This window comes from Panicum virgatum, chromosome 5N, assembly GCF_016808335.1.
Source record: "Panicum virgatum strain AP13 chromosome 5N, P.virgatum_v5, whole genome shotgun sequence".
Lineage (NCBI taxonomy): Eukaryota > Viridiplantae > Streptophyta > Magnoliopsida > Poales > Poaceae > Panicum > Panicum virgatum.
In genome coordinates this window covers 18,793,244-18,811,932 of record NC_053149.1, presented here as the reverse complement: position 1 = coordinate 18,811,932, position 18,689 = coordinate 18,793,244, and the positions used below count along the sequence as shown (strand labels likewise).

Genomic DNA, 18,689 nt, shown 5'->3' with positions numbered 1-18,689 from the left:
CCCATAGAGGGCATTCGCATAACAGCGGTGCCCAAATCGCTACACGCGCGACGCTCTTGGCCCACTGGCCGCCTCCGCCGCCGCCGCCCCGCTGCCGCTCGCCTGCCAGGCTGCCATCGTACGGGGCGCGGACGCGCACGCGCCTATGCGTCGCTGCTCGCCCTCCTGCTGGTTAAAAACTTTTTATCCTGCTGGTTGCTGCCTACTAGATGCAGTGCAACGTGCATAGTACAGTACCCAACTGCCTGTGCTGATGTGCTGGACGTACTGCGTGTGCAGCTGTCCTTGCTCCTTTGTGCTGCAGGCCTGCTAGAGAGGAGCTAAAAAGTGGCCTCACCGACTTCTCCTTGCTCCTTGAGCTCTAAAGTGTTCTTAGAATTACTATATTGCCATCAAGATACCAATTTGCTAAATATTTTTATAACATAAATTTGACTAAAATTGGTTTTACCATTGAAGCCAAAGCTAAAGCCATTTTAGAAGGATTTGAAATCTTACAAAAAAAGCACGATTGCAGACAACTCCGCGTCCCTCGCGTTGCTCCGCCTAGGGGCGGCTCGGGCGGAACCTCACCCCTAGCGCCGCCGCCACTCCCCAGGACCGCTCCACTATCTCGCCGCCGCCCGAATGGCAGCCGAAAGTCCGCGCAGCCGTGATGAAGGCGGCGGCGGGGCCCCAACCCCACTCCTTCTCTCCTCCTCCCCCCTCTCGGTGGTTGGCCCGTCCTTGGCGGCGGCGGTTGCCCTCGGCGCCCTGCGGCCGGATCCACCTCGCGGGCGACCGGATCCACGCCCTCGACGGCCGGATCTGCTCTCCCAGTGCCTCGGCGCGGTGGGGTGCGGCGTCGGTGGCGGCATGGGCGCGGCGGGACGCGACATCGGCGGCCTGGGTACGGCGGCGGCGCCTGCTGCGGCCGGGGTGCAGGCGGGGCACGGCAGCGGCGGCCTGGGCGCTGCGACGGCGCCCGTCGCGGCCTGGGCACGGTGTCGGCGGCGTCTGCAGCAGCCCCTGCGGCTGCGGGAGCCTGGGGCGCAGTTGCAGCGGCGTCCGCGGCCGGGGCGGCCGGTGGGGCGCGGCTACGGCGGCTTCCACGGCTGCGCGCGGCTTGGGGTGCGGCGGCTTCTGCGGCCGGTCGGCGGTCGCTTTCTGGCCTGCTGCCGTTTCTCTAGGGCTTGTCCGAGGTGCTGGCGAAAGCTTGGACGGCGACGTCTGTGGACGCCACTCCCTCCTTGGAGGCGTCCTTTTACACCTCTCCGCCTATCCATTCCGGATGTTGCGGGTGAAAACCTAACCCACTGTGGGCTGGCGTCGGCGATGCTTCGGCGACACGACCTTCTTGAAGGCGACGCTAGGCAAATCCGGATGGCGGCAACGGCCATCGACAGGGTGTTCTATCTTCCTTTCTTCTTTTCTTTTAAATTTTTTGGCCGTTGCTTGTGTTGGTACGGCTCGCGTCGAGGACCCAATCCGACCGGGCAGGATGTGCAGAGGCTCTGGTCGACGACCCAATCCGACCGGACAGAGGGAGTTGGGGCCTGGGTCGATGTCCCAATCCGACCTGGGCTGTGGGGATGAGCCGTGTCTCTGGAGGCTTTCTGTCCGCGCAGGTGGTGCAGCGGAGATTTCAGCGGTGGCACGACGAAGGTGAGGTTTTGGAGTGGCCTGGTAGTACTATGTCACCCTCAATGGCGAAGCAAGTCCGGATCCCTGGAGAGTCCAGCGGCGGGAGTGGCGAGGCCCCCGTGCGCTTTAAGGTGGTGTCCGAGGAGTGGTGTGCGGCTGTGGATGTGGCGAGGCCCCCACGCGCTTGAGTTGTGGTCTGGGTCGATGTCCCAATCCGACCTGGGTGAGGAGTTGTCTCGGAGTTCCAGGATCCAGCGCGGTGTTTCGGATGTTTGGGGTGCGTGGTGCGGCAGCGGTACTTCGGCGAGGGGCCCTGCATGGTAGTGGCTCTGTCGGTGGGGTGCGGTGGGCTTCTCTGCTTGCTTCTGCTAACGTACGGCCGGAGTTGGGAGATCGGCGATCGTGTGTGTGTGACCTAAAGACAACAGCGGCATGGTGGAGGAGTCGTGGTGGATACTTGGCTTGCAACGGACTGCGGCGACTGGTCCTACTTGGCAGCGGCTGGTTGGCGTGGGACATCGTCGGGGACGACGACGCTCGCTAGGTGGGCCGCTTGTCAGCTTCTTCTTGGGCGGTGGTATGGAGTGGTGGTTTTGTATGGAGTCGAGTTGAGTTGCGCAACTGTGTTGATGTTCCATTCCAACCGGTTGTTGTTTGAGTTGAGTTTGAGAGGAGTTGTACGGTCGTTTTGGCCGGTGGTGGCATCGTTGTGTTTGTTGTGGTGCCCAGTCTGGGTGTTGTTCCTCTTTTTAATATAATCGGCAGCTCTCCTGCCTGGTTCGTTTTAAAAAAAATCTTACAAAATAGGTCATTATTGTGCAATTTGGAGAGCATGACAACAATCATGAAAAATCATTGGAATCGCGATGGAGAAGCACAATTTTATAGTATCAGCTTACGTGGAATAACTATGATCAAATAAAGGAGAGAAAAAAGTTAAAGCGTGTCGGATTCCGAAATGCATGGTGATGACGACCGTAGCGTAGAGGGTGGTGAGCATAAGGCAGAAGATTGTACCTTGCCAACTTCAATAGTGAATTTGCAAACCCAATGCACGGACACGTGATGGGAAAAAGATGCAGGAGTCGTATGCATGTATGTATGGAGCTTTTGGAATCAAAGATTGAAGAATAAACAAAAGAAAGAAGATTATTAACTTCTACTACTATATACATTAAACACTAATCTAGATCTTCTAAAAATCTAAGAATATTCACGCACAGTGACTGGAATTACCATTACCAGTTAAAATTTTAAAAAATATTCATTCAAAAAATATTTCATATAAGTACGAGGCGTCAAAATTAAAAAATATATGTTCATACATAATATATTTTATTTTCGAGATTTACTCCTCTTCAATCGATTGAAAAATTGCTTTTCTATCAATCGACGTGCCGGAGCGTCGGATCTGTGATGGATGGAGCGAAACAAACCCCGTCTAAATTATCTATCGGATATGCTTTTTTGTACTTTATGTCACCGTTACTCGCTATCGGGTCTGCTGTTTAGTCCAGCCGCCCGTTTAGCTCTCTGGGTCAGCCGCTTTGGTCTTCCGCGAAGATGCTGCAAAGCAGAGCAATGTCTAACCCCAGGTCTGCACCATTTCTCCGGCAAATTTTTTTTTGGCCATTGTGTCCCACCGCCGGCTAGTCTCCTCCCTCCTTGGATCCACCTCTTCCTGCCTCCGAGCAGTCTCTCTCTCTCTCTCTCTCTCTCTCTCTCTCTCTCTCTCTCTCTCTCAAGTATTGGGCGCCGCCGTGGTCCGCGATTCGACGTGAGGTCCTTCCTATCCTCTTTGTGCTCCAGGTCTCGAACTGGCGCATCACCTTTGGCAAGAAAATGATGCACACAATCGAATCGACAGGATAAAGGAGCTCATTCGCGGCCAGCACGTCCTCGACACCGGCTCCCCCGTCACTGTAAGAAATAAGAACGCCCGTGATTTCTTCCTTATTGTTGACTGTGGATTCCATTTTTGTGATGGTACAATTCGATCTGGTGAAATGTTAATCTAACTATGTTAGATTTGGTCTGGGCACTCATATTTGAGTAGCCAGTGATTAGATTTTTAGATCCTCTGCTAGTGAATGTCTATTTGGCAATCGATTTGAGATGCATATGTCGTCGATTTGGAGTAGTTTTGGCTCCATTTCGTTGCGGATTTTGGATTTGGAGAGCCTAGTCAAAGGTGCTTGCCTCAGGTGGTGGGGATTTTTTTTTCGTTCTTGTCTTGACCTGTAGTTCTCTAGTTGTCCTTTTATATTCTGTACTTGTCTCCGTGTAGCTGAGGCCAGCTGCAGATGTTTGCTACAAATGGGTTCATAGTAGTGGTAATCATGATGGCTTTGGATGTCGGGGGCTGGGGGTGAGGATCAGATGTACCGGAACTGTTGCTATGCATCAGATGTATGTAGAAACAATGGTATGATCTCCCTGTTTCTCTTTCTTGTGGGTGGCCATCTGATCAATTAGTGTTTTGTGTGTTTGAAAGTCAATTTTTAATTTATGTGTCCTTTCAGGTGTCCACTTCCATACTCGCCACTTCTCTTGTCATGCATGTTTGCTAGCGACAAAGAGAAAGTTAAGCATCTTTGCAATTTTAGTAGTTACTTATTTCCACCAGGGTGGAAGCATGAATCTCTCGATTATTCCGGTGCGCCATATCCTGCATCCTTTTTGGCTTCCTGTATTTTTTGTGCTCCATGCCTCCATTATTCAGGGCTTTTTTTAATCTTTGTGAAGTGCTTTTCACTCTTTCCTTGATTGGGAAGGGAGTACCAAGTGTCAGATGCTCCCAACCCCTTGGAAAAATGTATAGGCATATACGAATATTACACTGTTTAGAATTCAAAAATTTTTAGTATGGTAGAACTTAGTTTTATTCTAGGATAGCAAATATGTGCTTACCAAGTTTAAATGCAAAATCACAAACAATTAGTACTGAAATTATGCCATATTATAGCTGTATATTTTTTACAGAATATATTTTGTTAAAAAATGCATTTCTGCTTGCTTTTAGTCTAATAGACAATTAAAACTTGCATTCTTCATGTATTTGTTTTGTGACACAAGGACTTTGACATATTTTGCATGATTTCAAATTACTCTTATGAAGCGTTGTTATATTACTAAGTAATCATACAAAGAGAGTCACAACAGTCCAGTAAATGTGCATTTTTTGTTATTGACCCCATAATACCTTGCAAAAAATAGCGGTCAGTAGTTACGAGCTTAGTTACTCTCATAGAAAAGTAATTTAATATTCTAGAAGTTTGTGTAACTTTTTGGAACAAGATTAGTGCAAATTATACTTTCTTGTGTCTTACTCTTTTATATTATTGAGTAAACACATGCTTCTTTTTTTTTTTACTTTTCTGTGTTGCTCTTATGGGTCTGCACTCTGCACTCAGTGCCTAGTCATTAGTATGTACTTCATGCTTTGACCATGATTGTTGTTAGTGTTTTTGCTGACCATAGTTGTGGAGCTTCCCTGCCAACATTTAATTTGGGGGCAAATTACTTAAATTTCAAGCTCAGTTATCCATTACACGGAAGGTCCCTGATGGCCCTAACTATGCTCCAACCCTAGCTGACATGATCAATCACTTGGAGATGCTGAAGAATTTTTTTCATCGGCTGAGCTGATTATCTTATTTTTTATATGAAAAAAATAACCTATCTACTTGAAAGCTACCTTTATATTTGTTGCTTTGAGTTGTTGTACTGTGTTTTATTCTCATGTATCATATTTGTTGTCACTCAACATTATCATTTCTCATGTATTTTGTTTATCTCTGACTTCATAGATTTAAACTTTAAAGAGTAAAGTATCTTTATGCAACTACGGTAAATAGTTAACTAAAGTCAAGGCTGATAAGATAAATAGGCTCATTCGGCTAGCAGAATTTTATTTGTAACTTTGTTGTCAGCCAAAAAAAATATAGAAACTTTTTTATTTGTTTGTTATTTTGGGGAATTTTTGTTTATACTTCAGCTGATAGAAAAGGAAAGCTACAAACAATTACTTATCCCTGCTTACTTGTTGCAGAATGGATGAACTTGTTGGAACAGTCAGATGAATAGAAGAAATTACTTTTCATGGTAGTAGTTGTTGGATAAGGTGTCTCTGTCGGGGCTTGTATTTGTCGTTACCATTTGCCTTTCATAGAGGTAAAATACAACTCCTGAATGCTGGTTCTTTAAGCATATATCTTTGGAAGAGGTTAATCAGAATGCTATGCTTTGGAGATTGTCCATATTATTATTTGTAAAAAGGAACATGATTGGATATCTATGGTACGGGGGATATACTGTTCTTTTTCTCAAGTTGTGCACTTGTGCATTTGAGTTGAAAGCAGCATCATTAAAACCTAGCCTTAATTATATGAGCAATGAGTATCTGATTCCGAGTTTGAGGCCAAATGTTGGTTTGGTTCTCATTGCACCTTGTTTGTTATCCCCACTGCTAAAAATTGAAGCTAACTTGAGATATCGCACTTTGATATTCCAGATTCATCATTTCTTCATATTGTCTGTCCTTTCATCGGGCACATCTGCACATGGAAGATTCTTTCCCCTGGAGAACGATCCTATTTGCTCATGACCCCTTTATTTCATAAGGTTTTGGTATTGTTTGTCAATAGAAGATTTTGAATCAATTCTCCTTTTTGGTTCTCATAGATTCAAAATTATTATTGAATTAGATGTGTTTTACATTTTCATTGTATATGTATTCCATGCAATTCTATTTCTCATTTGTGAACCTCTCTTTGTAGCCTGCTACTGCCTTCACCTTATCTGTGGATGTCTAGTTCTTGGTAGATGTGGGAGTAGGAGGTTGTGTTTTGCATATTGAAAAATTGCCTGGCAGTAGGGCGGAGATTTTTGATTCTGCAATAGTGCCTTTTGTAATTCTTACCTCTCTGAAGCATGAATGCCTTTGATAAATCGACATACGTGAATGCGGAGAAGGAATTTTTAAAGGTGGACGCACTATTGGATAATTTTTCATCATTTATAATTGGATTTTATTTTGTTTCATTTGGTAGTTAGCAAATTTTGTTGTGGACAAATACGCACAAGCAGCAGCATCACGAGGAATGGATTAGACGACCTTATTATAAGTACATGAGTCATTTGTATGCCATATAAGAGCTGCATATAAGATTTGAGACTTAATTATATAAAAGGAATTGGGATTTGAGTGATTGTGGTTTCTGAAACAAAATTTTACTTGTAACTTCATTATCAGCCCAAAAATGTTGCATGTAACATTTTTTTTGTTATTTTTGGGTTTTTTTGTTGTACTTTAGTAGCCAAAATAAAACACAAACCTAGAAGTTTTGCATGTAATTTTTACCAGCCCATAAATTTTACCTGTAAATTTTTTCAGCGATTGACATGGCGACATCTTTTTTTTCTTGTTATCAGCTAAAAATTTGCATTGTAAATGCGGTTTTTCTCATGTGTTTTTTCTGTTTTACCAGCCTACAAATTATTATACCTATAAATGTGTGTGTGTTTTTTTTTGTGACTTGTGGCTTTTTGCTTGTTATATTATTATTGGCCAGAAATTGTACTGTAAATGTAAATTTATTATCAGCCAAAATTGGACAAGTATTTTATTTGTTCATTTGTTATTTTTCTATTATCAGCTAAAAAGTTGCACTGTAAATGTGGTTTTTCTCATATGTGTTTTTTTCTATTTTACCAGCCTAGAAGTTATTATACCTATAAATGTGTGTTTTTTTTAGATTTGTGGCTTTTTGCTTGTTATATTATTATTGGCCCAAAAATTGTAATGTAAATGTAACTTTATTATCAGCCAAAATTGGACAAGTTTTTTTTTTTGTTCATTTGTTATTTTTTCTATTCTAGTTTGGAAACCAAATAGAATAGGCAGTTACAAGACCCAATGTCATGTCCAACCGCTAACGTGTGTGCGGGACCACCAGCGTGTCCGTTTTAGCTGTGTCTAAATCATTAATGTGTGTGCTACAGTAGAAGTGGACCAGATAAAGCCTGACACACAGAAATCGATTGACAGATAGTTAAATCTCAGTCGATTGACGAGGAGACACCTCCTTTATTTTCTCCTATATTTATTTTAGAAAATATTTCACACAAATATGACTGATGTAGAAAACATAGATAATCCTCTGTTTGAGCCGTTTGGAAAAAAATACAAATCACTATCCAAAAAACATAAAAAATAGTAAAAGACTAGCTATCCGAGCTATTTGTGCGGGGCACCCCTTCTAGTTTCACGCAATCTAATGTCACAATCTCACAGACTACCCAATCTGATTACAGTGGAAGTTCATCCGATCCAGGGGTACTGCGGCATGGTTGTACAAACTAACTGCCATTGTATGTCGAGAGCTGAGCTGAGTAGATCGATCACCAACGTTGATGAAGCCCTCAATTTTATATCACGATGGTGGCCCCGCGGATGAGCTTGGTGATGGCGAGCGCGATGCTGCAGAGCTGGTCGACCTGCCGGTTGCGAGCCGTGAGGATGTTCCGGTGGTCCGGCACGGCCTGGCACCCCCTCTGGCACAGCTTCACCTCCGCCTGGCTCGCCGCCACCAGCGCCTCCGACTCGCTGAACGCCCCGGAGTCCACCGCCGACGTCGCGTCCGACAGCTGCTCCACCGCCGACTCGTACCTGCACCCGGCAGCAACCGCATCATCATTCATCACCACCACCATCATCAGGGGACCGCGCATCGACCTGCGCATCGTCATCACCGACCTCTCGCCGCAGTCCTCGAGGCACTGCTGCAGCTGCGCCGTCTTGTTCTCGAGGCTGTCGTCGTCGTAGATGCTGGAGAGGTAGGTGGCCGTCTCCGACGCGTTCCGCTGCGCCGCCTGGATGGCCACCCGGGCCAGCCCCGCCGTGTTGGCCGTCTTGGACGACGGGTCCGCGGACAGCGTCGCCACGCACAGGTCGTGGTGCCCCGCGGCCTGCTTGCACGCCTCCTCGACGGAGTACTTGCTCGACGGCGCGGCCGTGGGCGCCGGAGCGGGGCCTGCTGCGGACGCCGCCGCGACGAGGAAGACGGAGAGCACGGCGCGGACGCCGGCGAAGGACGCTCCGGAAGCCATGTCGTCGGGCGCTCTCGTTCTTGTCTTTTTTTGCCGTCTCGACTTTTTTTTTTTTTGAGATTTCTGTATATGCTTCTCGGCTTGGCTAAATTAAGGTAGTGATAAGCTGATGTGCTGGCTATATTAAGGACTGACAGGTTCTTGTCAGTTTTGTCATTGTGGCCCATGAAAGGCTACCGTACCTGTCGTGTGTCGTCTACCTGTGCCAACGCGGCCCAAGGTGGTGTTCCTCCGGTGTCGCCGCCGGCGGTTGGCCGAAGTCACTGACGCCGGCGACGGCGGAGACGAAATTTCCAAGGACCTCCCTAGGTATTGATTTTCACAATTTACTTGAAGCAATCTGGTTCATAGTTTCAGACTACTACTATTGATGCATTCAGCTTGAGACTTGAGTCCCAAGTCCCCGTTTACTTTCCTAAATGCTCAGACTTATTTTGAATCTCGTTGAAGCATCCGATCCAGAGACCATGATACCAAAAAACCGATGCTTCACCTCGCCTCATTATTTCTGGTCTGTTGTTCATATGTTACAGAATACAGTATGTTTTATTCTTCAGCGTCGCGCTCTTCATATACCTGAACATACGTGTGCTAATCATACAGGCGTATGAACTAAACCTACACCCTAACTACCAAAGTTCAGTCTGCATGATGATGTTACAAGAGTGCGACTCAAGTACACTCCCTCGGCTACAGTACAAGCAAAAAATATCAGAAGGTCAGCTCATCGGCGAACGCCTTGGTCAGCTTCTGAGACGGGCTCAGGCTCCCGCCGCGGCTGATCCGGAGCGACTCGATCGACTTCTGGATCTCCATGGTCATGGCGCTGTCGACACTGCCTGCGGAGAGTCGCTTGTGCGCCTTCTGCAGGTGCAGCTTGAGCGAGCTCGTGCTTAGCCCGACGTTCTTGCTGCAGATAGGGCACACCTTCATTTCAGGCCGCTTGTGCTGCCAGTCCATAGACACCTTGCCGTGAAGCTTCTTGTCTAGGGCCAGGAGAGCCTTGGCGAAACCGTCGTTCGGCTGCGCTCGACGATGCACCTTCTTCAGTAAGTTCCAGGCTTTCGCAAGAGTGAAGCCCCTGAAACAATAAATTTGTATCATGTAAATGGCAAGTTTCAGTGAAATTCTTGTGCGGTCATTATAACATGTAATTTACTTGGAAGCAAATGAGTAGTCAAGATTCTCACATTCTAAGCATCAGGAAGGCAAGAACAACTGTAGCGCTCCGACTTTTTCCCTCGAAGCAATGAACCAGAACCTTACCTCCGACATGATTTACATGATCAATAAAATCTGATGCTTCCTCAAAAAGTTCACTGATGTTTGCATCATCATCGTCACTTATCTGCAAAAGAAAACGATGTTCCAATTTAGATAAGAAAACATGAATTATGTAAAGAGTATGACAAATGAGAATCCTAAACCACAGAGATTGGCGCTCTTACTGAAAAGTTCTTGTATTCAAAAAGATCAGGAAATTGGGAATCGGATTGACCAATCTCATTCGAACACAAACATAGTACATGGGTAATGCCCAAATGCTGAAGAGTATACTTAGACCTTGCTGCCAAAGCCCCACCTATGAAAAGGTTGTTGACAACAAGAGAAGGTCGCTCTGTATTGGCAGCATCGGAGATCAAGGCTATCCTTTCTATGATGTGTTCAAGACGCACCTGCAAGTGATCTGTTATAAGGTTCACTAATTCCTTGTAGTGGAGTGAATGTTTACATATTTCTTGTGACCTACCTTCAATTCATAGGCATCAGCTGCCATGTTGTTTTCAGTTCCATCAAAGAAGCCAGAATGAAAATTGTTCTCCTGACAAAATTTGATCACATCGGTCTTCAGTGCTTCATTCCACTGCTCAATCTCTTTGAGCAATTCAGGATCAACCTGTTGCATTACAATGTTACTTATAACTTAAAAATTCTGAATCATCATTGTTCTTAAAAAAACACAACCCAAATTGATAATAAAGAAAGAAGCCTATTGAGTAAAGTAACTTAAGGGTGTGTTTAGTTGGTGAAAAAGTTTGGGTTTTGGCACTGTAGCACATTTCGTTGTTACTTGACAAATAATGTCTAATTATGGACTAATTAGGCTTAAAAGATTCAGCTCGTGCTAATCAGTTAGACTGTGTAATTAGTTATTTTTTTAACTATATTTAATACTCCATGCATGTGTCCCAAGATTCGATGTGACGGGTACTGTGCAAAAAATTTTGGGAACTAAACAGGGCCTAAATTTCCAATGGAGGAAACCTTTAAAAGGTTTGTTTTATTACCACTGGTTGTATGCATGTATCAAGTAAAAAATTCCAGCCCCAAAAAATCAAAATTACTTGCACTTAATTAGATAAGTAATCAGAGAAGAAATAATCTAAAGATATTTTCCTATTCTATTTAAATAAAATTGAGTTATCACTTCCAGTTAGGAGATTCTTACCTTTGGGTTCTTGTAAAAATCACGAAGTTTCATTGTCATCCTTAAATTTCGAGGAACCTCAGCACTTCCCTTGAAGTATTTGTTGCTCCAACTGTCCCTGGATAGAGAAGCTGAATCTGTGCTTCCGCGGGATCCCGCAGAAGAGGACTTTGTTGTGGATTTCAGCATTTCAGAATCACTTGGCAGTTCATTGTTCAGTTGCTTACTAGGAGTAGTATAGCTGGCTCCAGGTGAAGGAAAATCCAATAGTACAGAATCATTATTGTCAGATTCTTCAGAGCTCTTAGTAATTATGGATAAAAAAAGTCGCAACAGGCCATCCAGTTTTTGGTAAAGCTGGAGAAGAAATAGGTGGAACCCCTCGAGATCCCTTAGAGCTGCACGAAATGATCCTCGGAATTCATGAATTGCTACAGCATTGTCTTCATCGGAAAGGGATAAACATGAATCGGTGGAAGTAACCTCATCAGGTCCTGGATGCCCAAGCTTACCACCAGAAATTTCATACAGGATACTTGCAGAATAGTCTGAGCTATTCAAAATGAGCTCCACAACTTTGGGATACCGTTCATGATCTTTGATACGTCGCCCTGCTGGGGGGCGACGGGGAACACCAGTATCAATTGCTACAATGTGAAAAGTGTCATTTGTACTTTCAGTATTTTCTCGTTCACTCTTGAATGCTTCTACTTTTTGTGACATGGGATCCAATTCCATAGAATCGAACCTTCCATTCACAGAGTGGGACCGCTTCTCTCTAAGCAAAACTTTTGTAATCAGCTGATTGGAGCTTTCTGTGGTGCTCTTGCAATCTTGCAATCCACCCACATTGGGTGACGATGATCTATCCGAAATCATCAGATTTGCAGGATTACCACGCCAACCAAGCTGACGGCATGGGAGTCTGTCCTCATTCCGGAGTATCAGATCAAGCATCAAAACCCTTCCCAGGGATGAAGCAGTAACACAAGCAGCTTCTCGCGAATTGAATGCCTTTGAATTCTCAAGTAGTGGGGAGCCATGAATATAACTGTGAAGCCAAAAGGCAACAATTTCAGCTCTACTATAGAGTTGCAATAGAGAAAATGCATATGGTTGTCATGAATGTACACATACATAGCAGTACCTCATTAGAAGAAGGCAGCGGCTTAGCTCAAGAGCTTCCAGCAACTCTGAGCAAGTCATCTCACCCACCTCATCATTATTTGAAACGGCTACTGCCCGTGCATTTTCTGCAGCATGCTTGATCCCCTGCCACTCTGGGATAGAATTGTATACTACTCTAGCCTGCATTTGTTAGAGAAAAGATGTATAAGAAATCAAATATTGCTCCATAACATAATCAATTGTGCAGTTCATTGGGGCTTCAGAAATACCTGTGGCGTCTGAACTCCAAGTAATCTTGCAAATTCATAACCCAAACGTTCTGCCTGTGTTGCCATCTTTGATGACGAGAACTTTATAACAGCTGCTGCCTCTTCGGCTAATTCACTGTTACCAGAAGAACTAAATAGTGCAAAGAACACTACACCACCGGAGTTTACAGTCACCTATAAACAACAGGACATGGAAAGTAGCATTTACTTTCACAGATCAATATAGATGATACAAGTGAAACGGCAGTAGAAGAATATGATCTTGCATGTTTGATACTACCTCTGCTCACCTTTTGTAAGGCGTATTTTGAATTGAGAAAACCAGACTTAGCAAGTTTTGAACGATAATTTATCAAATGATATGCATTTTTAGTGTACAAAAGTAGTATCGACAGATTCATGTTTCAACGTGCTTTTAATATGATTTTGAGTATGTAAATGTTTGATTCATTTCAGTACACTACGCATATTACTCTCAGATATGGTAAATAGAGGCAAATGATTCTCTTTCACTACAATGACCATTGCATAAAATTTTGAAATTGGCATCATAATAGGTAGCAACAAACCTCGAGAGCTTTGTTCATTTCATCTTCAGATAGTTCCGAACCACTACTATGTTCTGTATGATGCAGAGATGACAAGACATCCCATGAAAATGCAGATGACTCAATGTCTAGTGTAGAAGCATTCCCAAGTCTCTCCCACAAGCTTATTTCAGAAGGTTGATCGCAAGTCAATGGATCTTTCCCTACTGGTTCTTCTCTAACCAAATGCTCACTACAGTGGGCAGAGAAGAAAACAGTGACAACATTAGCACAAAATTCTTACAAAGCTGCTGCTCAATAGCTTATGATTCACCTAGCTGCTGTTTAACACCTACATATCACAATTTACAACTTATACAAGTTCCTGTTGCAAGTGAAATTCCCTTTCAAATTCATGCTCCATATTCTAAAAAACATTAATGTCAAATTCAATATACAAAAATTGTCGTGTGAAATTAATTATATGCAAAATATTAAACACATTATTCCATTGATTATTGCATCATTGTACTATATACGTCTCTTTGTTTGAGACACTTCCAATAGTGCAGATCAACAAGTCATCTAACAATATTTACACCAAATCTAGAATTTACCATCAAAATATTCTACTCAAAGCAATATTGCTGCTTTCATTATGGAATAAGACACAATTGGGTCAATTAAGATGCCTCAAGGATTAGCTCTATAACTGGAAAAGCTAAGATGATGAATCTGAAGCATTAGCTCTCTAGACTACTATATACAAAACTACCATCCAATTTATCATCATCACATCAAAGACAGCAGTTTGGGACATAATTGTAAGTTAAGTCAATGTGTTAGCACAGATTAAATAGAGAGGAATATGAGGGATGTATATACAGAATTACAGACAAACAAACCCAGCATACCCCTTCACCAAAAAATAAAAAGGCAAAGCAAGGGAATCAATGTGTTGGCACAGATTTCAACTTTTCAGATAACTTGTTGTCCGGTAGTTCATTTAACAAGAGAAATCCAAAAGAGGATTCAATTCTGTTCCTCAGATATTCCACTTTTTTCTCTGGGAACACGCAGCATCCCATTTCATATGAAATAAAATGGAATATGATTCAGCATTTTCACCATTAGTTTTTTAAAAGTATGAGACATAATTTAATTTGCAATTAAAGGTGATCAACGAAGTCCTACAAAGTGATCGTTAAAGGATAATAGAACATAGAGGGATTTCGTGAAGCAACCTTAAGTCCCCACTACCAAATAGTGAGAAGCTTCCACTTGGCATGACTTCAATCCTTGAACCCCTATGTGGGAACCCTGATGGCCGGAATGCCCCACTCCTCTTACGTACTAATGACAACCATTTCTCAAATGTTTGTGCTGGTGTGGATATATCACCACCAAATAATAAAGAAACCACCTAAAAAAGAATATTTTTTGTAGTAAGGTGAAGTAACAAATTCAAATATTACAAATGAACATTGGAGAAATTAACACTTACTCGAGAGGATAGCTTCAGATCTCTATCCTCGTTTCCCTGCAAAGATGTAAAATTTCTTACATGTAAGTATTACTGTTTCAAGGCATTTCAAATTACTCTGATGGCATATTTTGGTTGATGAAAAGTTTGAGATACAAAGTGAGATCTAAAGTATAACATGGTCGATTCTTTCTGAAGATGAACAAATGGAATTTCTGCTTCAAGGTTGCCTAGATTATCAAGTTCTTAGTTCTAACAAACGGAAGAGTGCATGCCCACAGAAGACAGAACTAACACCAACACAAGAGAAATACAAGCATATGCTCAGATGCAAGTGGTTGGTTCATCTCAAACTCACTTACATTCCTAATATGCTCACCTCGACTTGGGAAAATTAGTCAAATTAATATATTTGTTCTCTGGTCTTGCAAAAGGAAGAAATTTCCAAGTTTGGCACAATCACCTACCACTCCGTACCTTCTCTGAAGAAATTAGTATCCATAACCTCCAAGCAAAGCAGAAAGCTGATCTAGTTTCTATCAGCAGGTGGCAGGCATAATGCATTGCACAGCTAATTGTAACAACCAATTGAGATCAAATTAGTTTCTTCATTTAGATGAAATGATCCTCCGAATCGATCCGCACAAAGCACTACAGCCTGGCGTGCATTTGGGGTCAGAACGATTAAAAAGATCAGACTAGCTCGCGATGAAAGGCCCACAGAGACACCTCAGGTGGTAGGCCAGCCGGATCAAGAACCAACATTAAACCTAAATCTGGTCAGTGGCCACCTCAGCGCACCCGCATTTCGCCACTACGCCACATAATGACATAGCGGCAACAAGAAACCAGCCCAAATCAGATGAAAGTTCAAGATTTCCCAACAAGCCCCCCTCGCACCCTTCACTCTTTTCCTCGCCCCGGAAACTACCAGAGTAACCAACTCAGCGCCTGAACCAGGACCACACCAGATCACACAGCACAACTGCTCAAGTCGAAATAAGAGAAACGAGCCCGACCTTGGGAGGAATGGAGGAGGGCTGCTCCTGGCCGCGCGCCTCCACCGCCTCCTCTGGCTGCGTCGCCTCCCGATCTTCCATGGGAGGGGGCACGGCGCGAGTAGCCCTTGCCGATGCAGGCGCGTGGCGTGATATAGGTAGGCTTCGGCAACCGCCGCCTACGGCCTGTGCGGGCGCCTGGGCTCCCGACGGTGGGGGAGCCGGGCCGTCAGACCCGACGGAAAAGGCGGGATCTTGGGCGAGTTTTCCCTCCCCCGCGCCACCCTTTCCGTCCGGGTGTCGGCTTTTTCCCGTAATGGAGACTGGAGACGGAAGACAGGGAGGGCGGCAGAGACGCAAGCAGAGTGGGAGACGAAAGCAGAGGGAGTGTGGAGTGGATCAGTGGGGTGGTTACTGGTTTCCTTTTTGTTTTGGACGGAATCTCCACAGATCGGAGAATGGCCGGGGATAGCACGGCCGTCCGATCCAGAACCGGGAAAAAAAATCCGTCGCCTTGACACTATTGACAGTTTTGCTCCAGTGTGATTAATAACTCCTAGGTTTAGTAAACCCGGACGCCCAGTTATCTGCTCTATTGGATACACATATTGCTCCGCTTGCATATTGAGTGAATTGTGACAGGTCTAACCCACTAAAACCTCCTGATTGGCTTTTGCTTGTTAGCTTGTACTCCTACTGTTCAGCCTTTTAAACCAGTTTGCCAAACGAAAACAATAATTTGAGGGCGTTACCAAATATTAAATATAGCTAGGACAAACGGTTTCTTTTCTGACAAAGTCATGACCAGAGGCAAAGATTCCACCAAAAAGTCTGATAAAATTTATTATAATCAGGTGGACCGAAAATATTGTGTGAGCACAATTAGAGCAAGTCTAATAATATAGCCAAGAGCCAACAAGCTGTCCGTAAAGATCCTTGCAGCCTTTTCTCAGCCCGCCTATATAATAGTTAGCTCTTCACAATTAATACATGACCCACTTGTCTCTCTCACCTATTTTTTTTATTCTTGGGCCCAAGGCGACTGTAAATTTACAGCACGCTTCTCCTCTCTCCTCTCCTTCACCTCATCATTTAGCCGGTTTATAGCCAATGGTTAGACTTGCAGTGGCTACGAAGGGGTATTGGATGGTAGTTTCAACATAGCCTTTTGAGGGATAACGAGGACTTTGAGGAGTGGACATGAGAGAGGCAAGTAGAAATATAGTAAATGATACAAATATTTCCCGACTATTTTTCGACTGACCGATTGAAAAGGGTTGGAAAGTGATTCAGATTTTTTTTTCAAATATAGATACGAATTCGGATATTGGATTCGGATACGAGATAGGTAATATCCGTTGCATAGGATATCCGGAGGGATAATCCGAACAAGTGATTCGAACAGTTTAATAATATAAAATATATACTTAACAAAAATCTAATTTAATCTATTAAAATTTATAACTAATTTATTTCAAAAGAACTATAAAATTAGTACCAATTTTTTAAAAAGTATAATCTACCTATTGTCATTACTCTAGTTTAACAATACCAATATATATTAATAAAAATCAAATTATCTCTAAAAATTATAACTAATTTATTTTAAATTATAAAAATATAAAATTAGGATAAAAATATTTCTAAAATATAATATACATATTGCCACTCCATCGAAGTTGAATCTTATTTATGCTTAGTTTAGTTCGAATTAAACTCAAACTTTAGCAATAATTTGATGGTAAAATAGACTTGTTCCATTTTAATAAAATTTAATATCGTATAACAATTCAAACTCTAGCAATAAATTGATAAGTCATACATATTTATGGATGTAATAAATTAGAATGTTAATGCCATGCAATTGAGTGTCTGAAAATGGTATGTCATCTATTGTTAATTTGGTTAATCAAGCACGATTTTAGTTTAAATCTAGCCTCCAAAACAAACAAACCGATTTGAGTGCTTCTAGTATCATCAATGTAATAAGTTGTAATATCATATAATTGACTATTTCCAATCTAAGCTATGTGGCAAGTTAGAATCAAGTTTTACAACATATGTGATATGAACAAATGTTACCTTTACTTGATATCCGAAAAAACATCCATACTTGATATGATCCGCATTCGGTTCACTTTGTATTCGATACATATCTATTTGTATTCGTAATCGAAGAAATCCGGATTTGTATTTGTATCCCATGCTATCCGTGTTTAAATCCGGATCTGATAGAAAATGTGAAAATAAATACAATATCAACGGTATCCGTCCGTATCAAATCCGTTTACATCCCTAGCCGGAGGACACCTTTGGTAGGGATGAGAAGAAATAGAGTGGAAAGAAGGAAGATGCACACGCGCTCCATGCACTTGGGTGGGATTGAGGAAGGAAGAGGTGGGAGACAAAAATCGAGTTCAAATTAGCAATTTGAGCCTTTCATGTTTTGTAAGAAGATAATTGATAGTTTACATCCTTGTGTTCTTGACCCTATAAAGTACTGTATTATCATGGACCACTTAAAGTTGCAGTCTAAAACAAAGTGTTTTGGATATTTTGTGATTAAAAAAAGAGCAGGAACTGACAAGGCCACAAGGGTGACACTGAAAGAGAAAAATTCCAATTACAGGACACATATGAACACACATGAAGACCCACGGGACTGACAAGGATTTCAAATAATTGCAATACCAAATAATTTTATCCCAAAAATAATAAAAAACCTTTAACCAGGGGTGTGAAACGGAACTGACAAGGATCTCAAATAATTGCAATACCAAATAATTTTATCCTACAAATAATAAAAAACGGAATTAGCCAAGCCTCGCGGCAAGCACAACAAGAGTTTATTTTACTTCAATAGCCGAAAATTCATTTCAGATGAGAATTGAATTTAGAATCTGTCGGGGCGCAACACTACCGAACTGAGCTAGCCAATCCGGCTGCCACACCATTCACTTGTCCCAAAGATAATTCAATGTGTTCGCTTGGCTGTGGCTAGTGGCTGGTGCTGATTTATTATGAGAGAACAGTACTGCTAACTGGTTGGTAGCTGGTGACTGATGTTGATTTAGTATGAGAGAACATTACTATTGGCTGACAAGCCAAACGAACAGAACGAAT

General features: G+C 43.0%; 4 protein-coding genes across 12 annotated transcripts; 1 reads left to right on the top strand and 3 right to left on the bottom strand.

The window, feature by feature from the left end:
* Nucleotides 1-546: 546 nt before the first annotated feature.
* Nucleotides 547-1,379, bottom strand: LOC120674631 (uncharacterized protein DKFZp434B061-like). The gene is made up of 2 exons (XM_039955782.1): nucleotides 1,374-1,379; nucleotides 547-1,257 (listed from the first exon to the last, which is right to left on the bottom strand). Exons 1-2 carry the CDS (start codon nucleotides 1,377-1,379, stop codon nucleotides 547-549), a joined length of 717 nt encoding a protein of 238 aa, XP_039811716.1.
* Nucleotides 1,380-2,969: 1,590 nt separating this feature from the next.
* LOC120673782 lies at nucleotides 2,970-6,579 on the top strand. 8 transcript variants are annotated; one of them, XR_005674843.1, is made up of 5 exons: nucleotides 2,970-3,545; nucleotides 3,911-4,048; nucleotides 4,146-4,206; nucleotides 5,675-5,796; nucleotides 6,137-6,579. XR_005674843.1 is itself a non-coding variant. In XM_039954786.1 (4 exons), exons 1-4 carry the CDS (start codon nucleotides 3,044-3,046, stop codon nucleotides 6,227-6,229), a joined length of 519 nt encoding a protein of 172 aa, XP_039810720.1. In that variant the 5' UTR covers nucleotides 2,970-3,043; the 3' UTR covers nucleotides 6,230-6,579. The 8 variants fall into 8 exon arrangements, 1 of the variants encoding a protein (XP_039810720.1); XR_005674842.1 differs by having other exon boundaries at nucleotides 4,146-4,279; XR_005674847.1 differs by lacking the exons at nucleotides 3,911-4,048; nucleotides 4,146-4,206 and having other exon boundaries at nucleotides 2,970-3,218; nucleotides 3,433-3,545.
* Nucleotides 6,580-7,773: 1,194 nt separating this feature from the next.
* On the bottom strand, nucleotides 7,774-8,899 carry LOC120673781 (pectinesterase inhibitor 28-like). Its single transcript, XM_039954785.1, has one exon. It carries the CDS (start codon nucleotides 8,731-8,733, stop codon nucleotides 8,053-8,055), a length of 681 nt encoding a protein of 226 aa, XP_039810719.1. The 5' UTR covers nucleotides 8,734-8,899; the 3' UTR covers nucleotides 7,774-8,052.
* Nucleotides 8,900-9,204: 305 nt separating this feature from the next.
* On the bottom strand, nucleotides 9,205-16,021 carry LOC120673779 (dual specificity protein phosphatase PHS1-like). 2 transcript variants are annotated; one of them, XM_039954784.1, is made up of 12 exons: nucleotides 15,588-15,945; nucleotides 14,590-14,625; nucleotides 14,330-14,508; nucleotides 13,128-13,338; nucleotides 12,559-12,732; nucleotides 12,309-12,469; nucleotides 11,932-12,212; nucleotides 11,183-11,868; nucleotides 10,484-10,630; nucleotides 10,182-10,409; nucleotides 9,924-10,081; nucleotides 9,205-9,814 (listed from the first exon to the last, which is right to left on the bottom strand). In XM_039954784.1, the coding sequence occupies exons 1-12, from the start codon at nucleotides 15,666-15,668 to the stop codon at nucleotides 9,445-9,447; spliced, it is 2,712 nt and encodes a 903-aa protein (XP_039810718.1). In that variant the 5' UTR covers nucleotides 15,669-15,945; the 3' UTR covers nucleotides 9,205-9,444. The 2 variants fall into 2 exon arrangements, with proteins under 2 accessions (XP_039810718.1, XP_039810717.1); XM_039954783.1 differs by having other exon boundaries at nucleotides 11,183-12,212; nucleotides 15,588-16,021.
* Nucleotides 16,022-18,689: the final 2,668 nt, after the last annotated feature.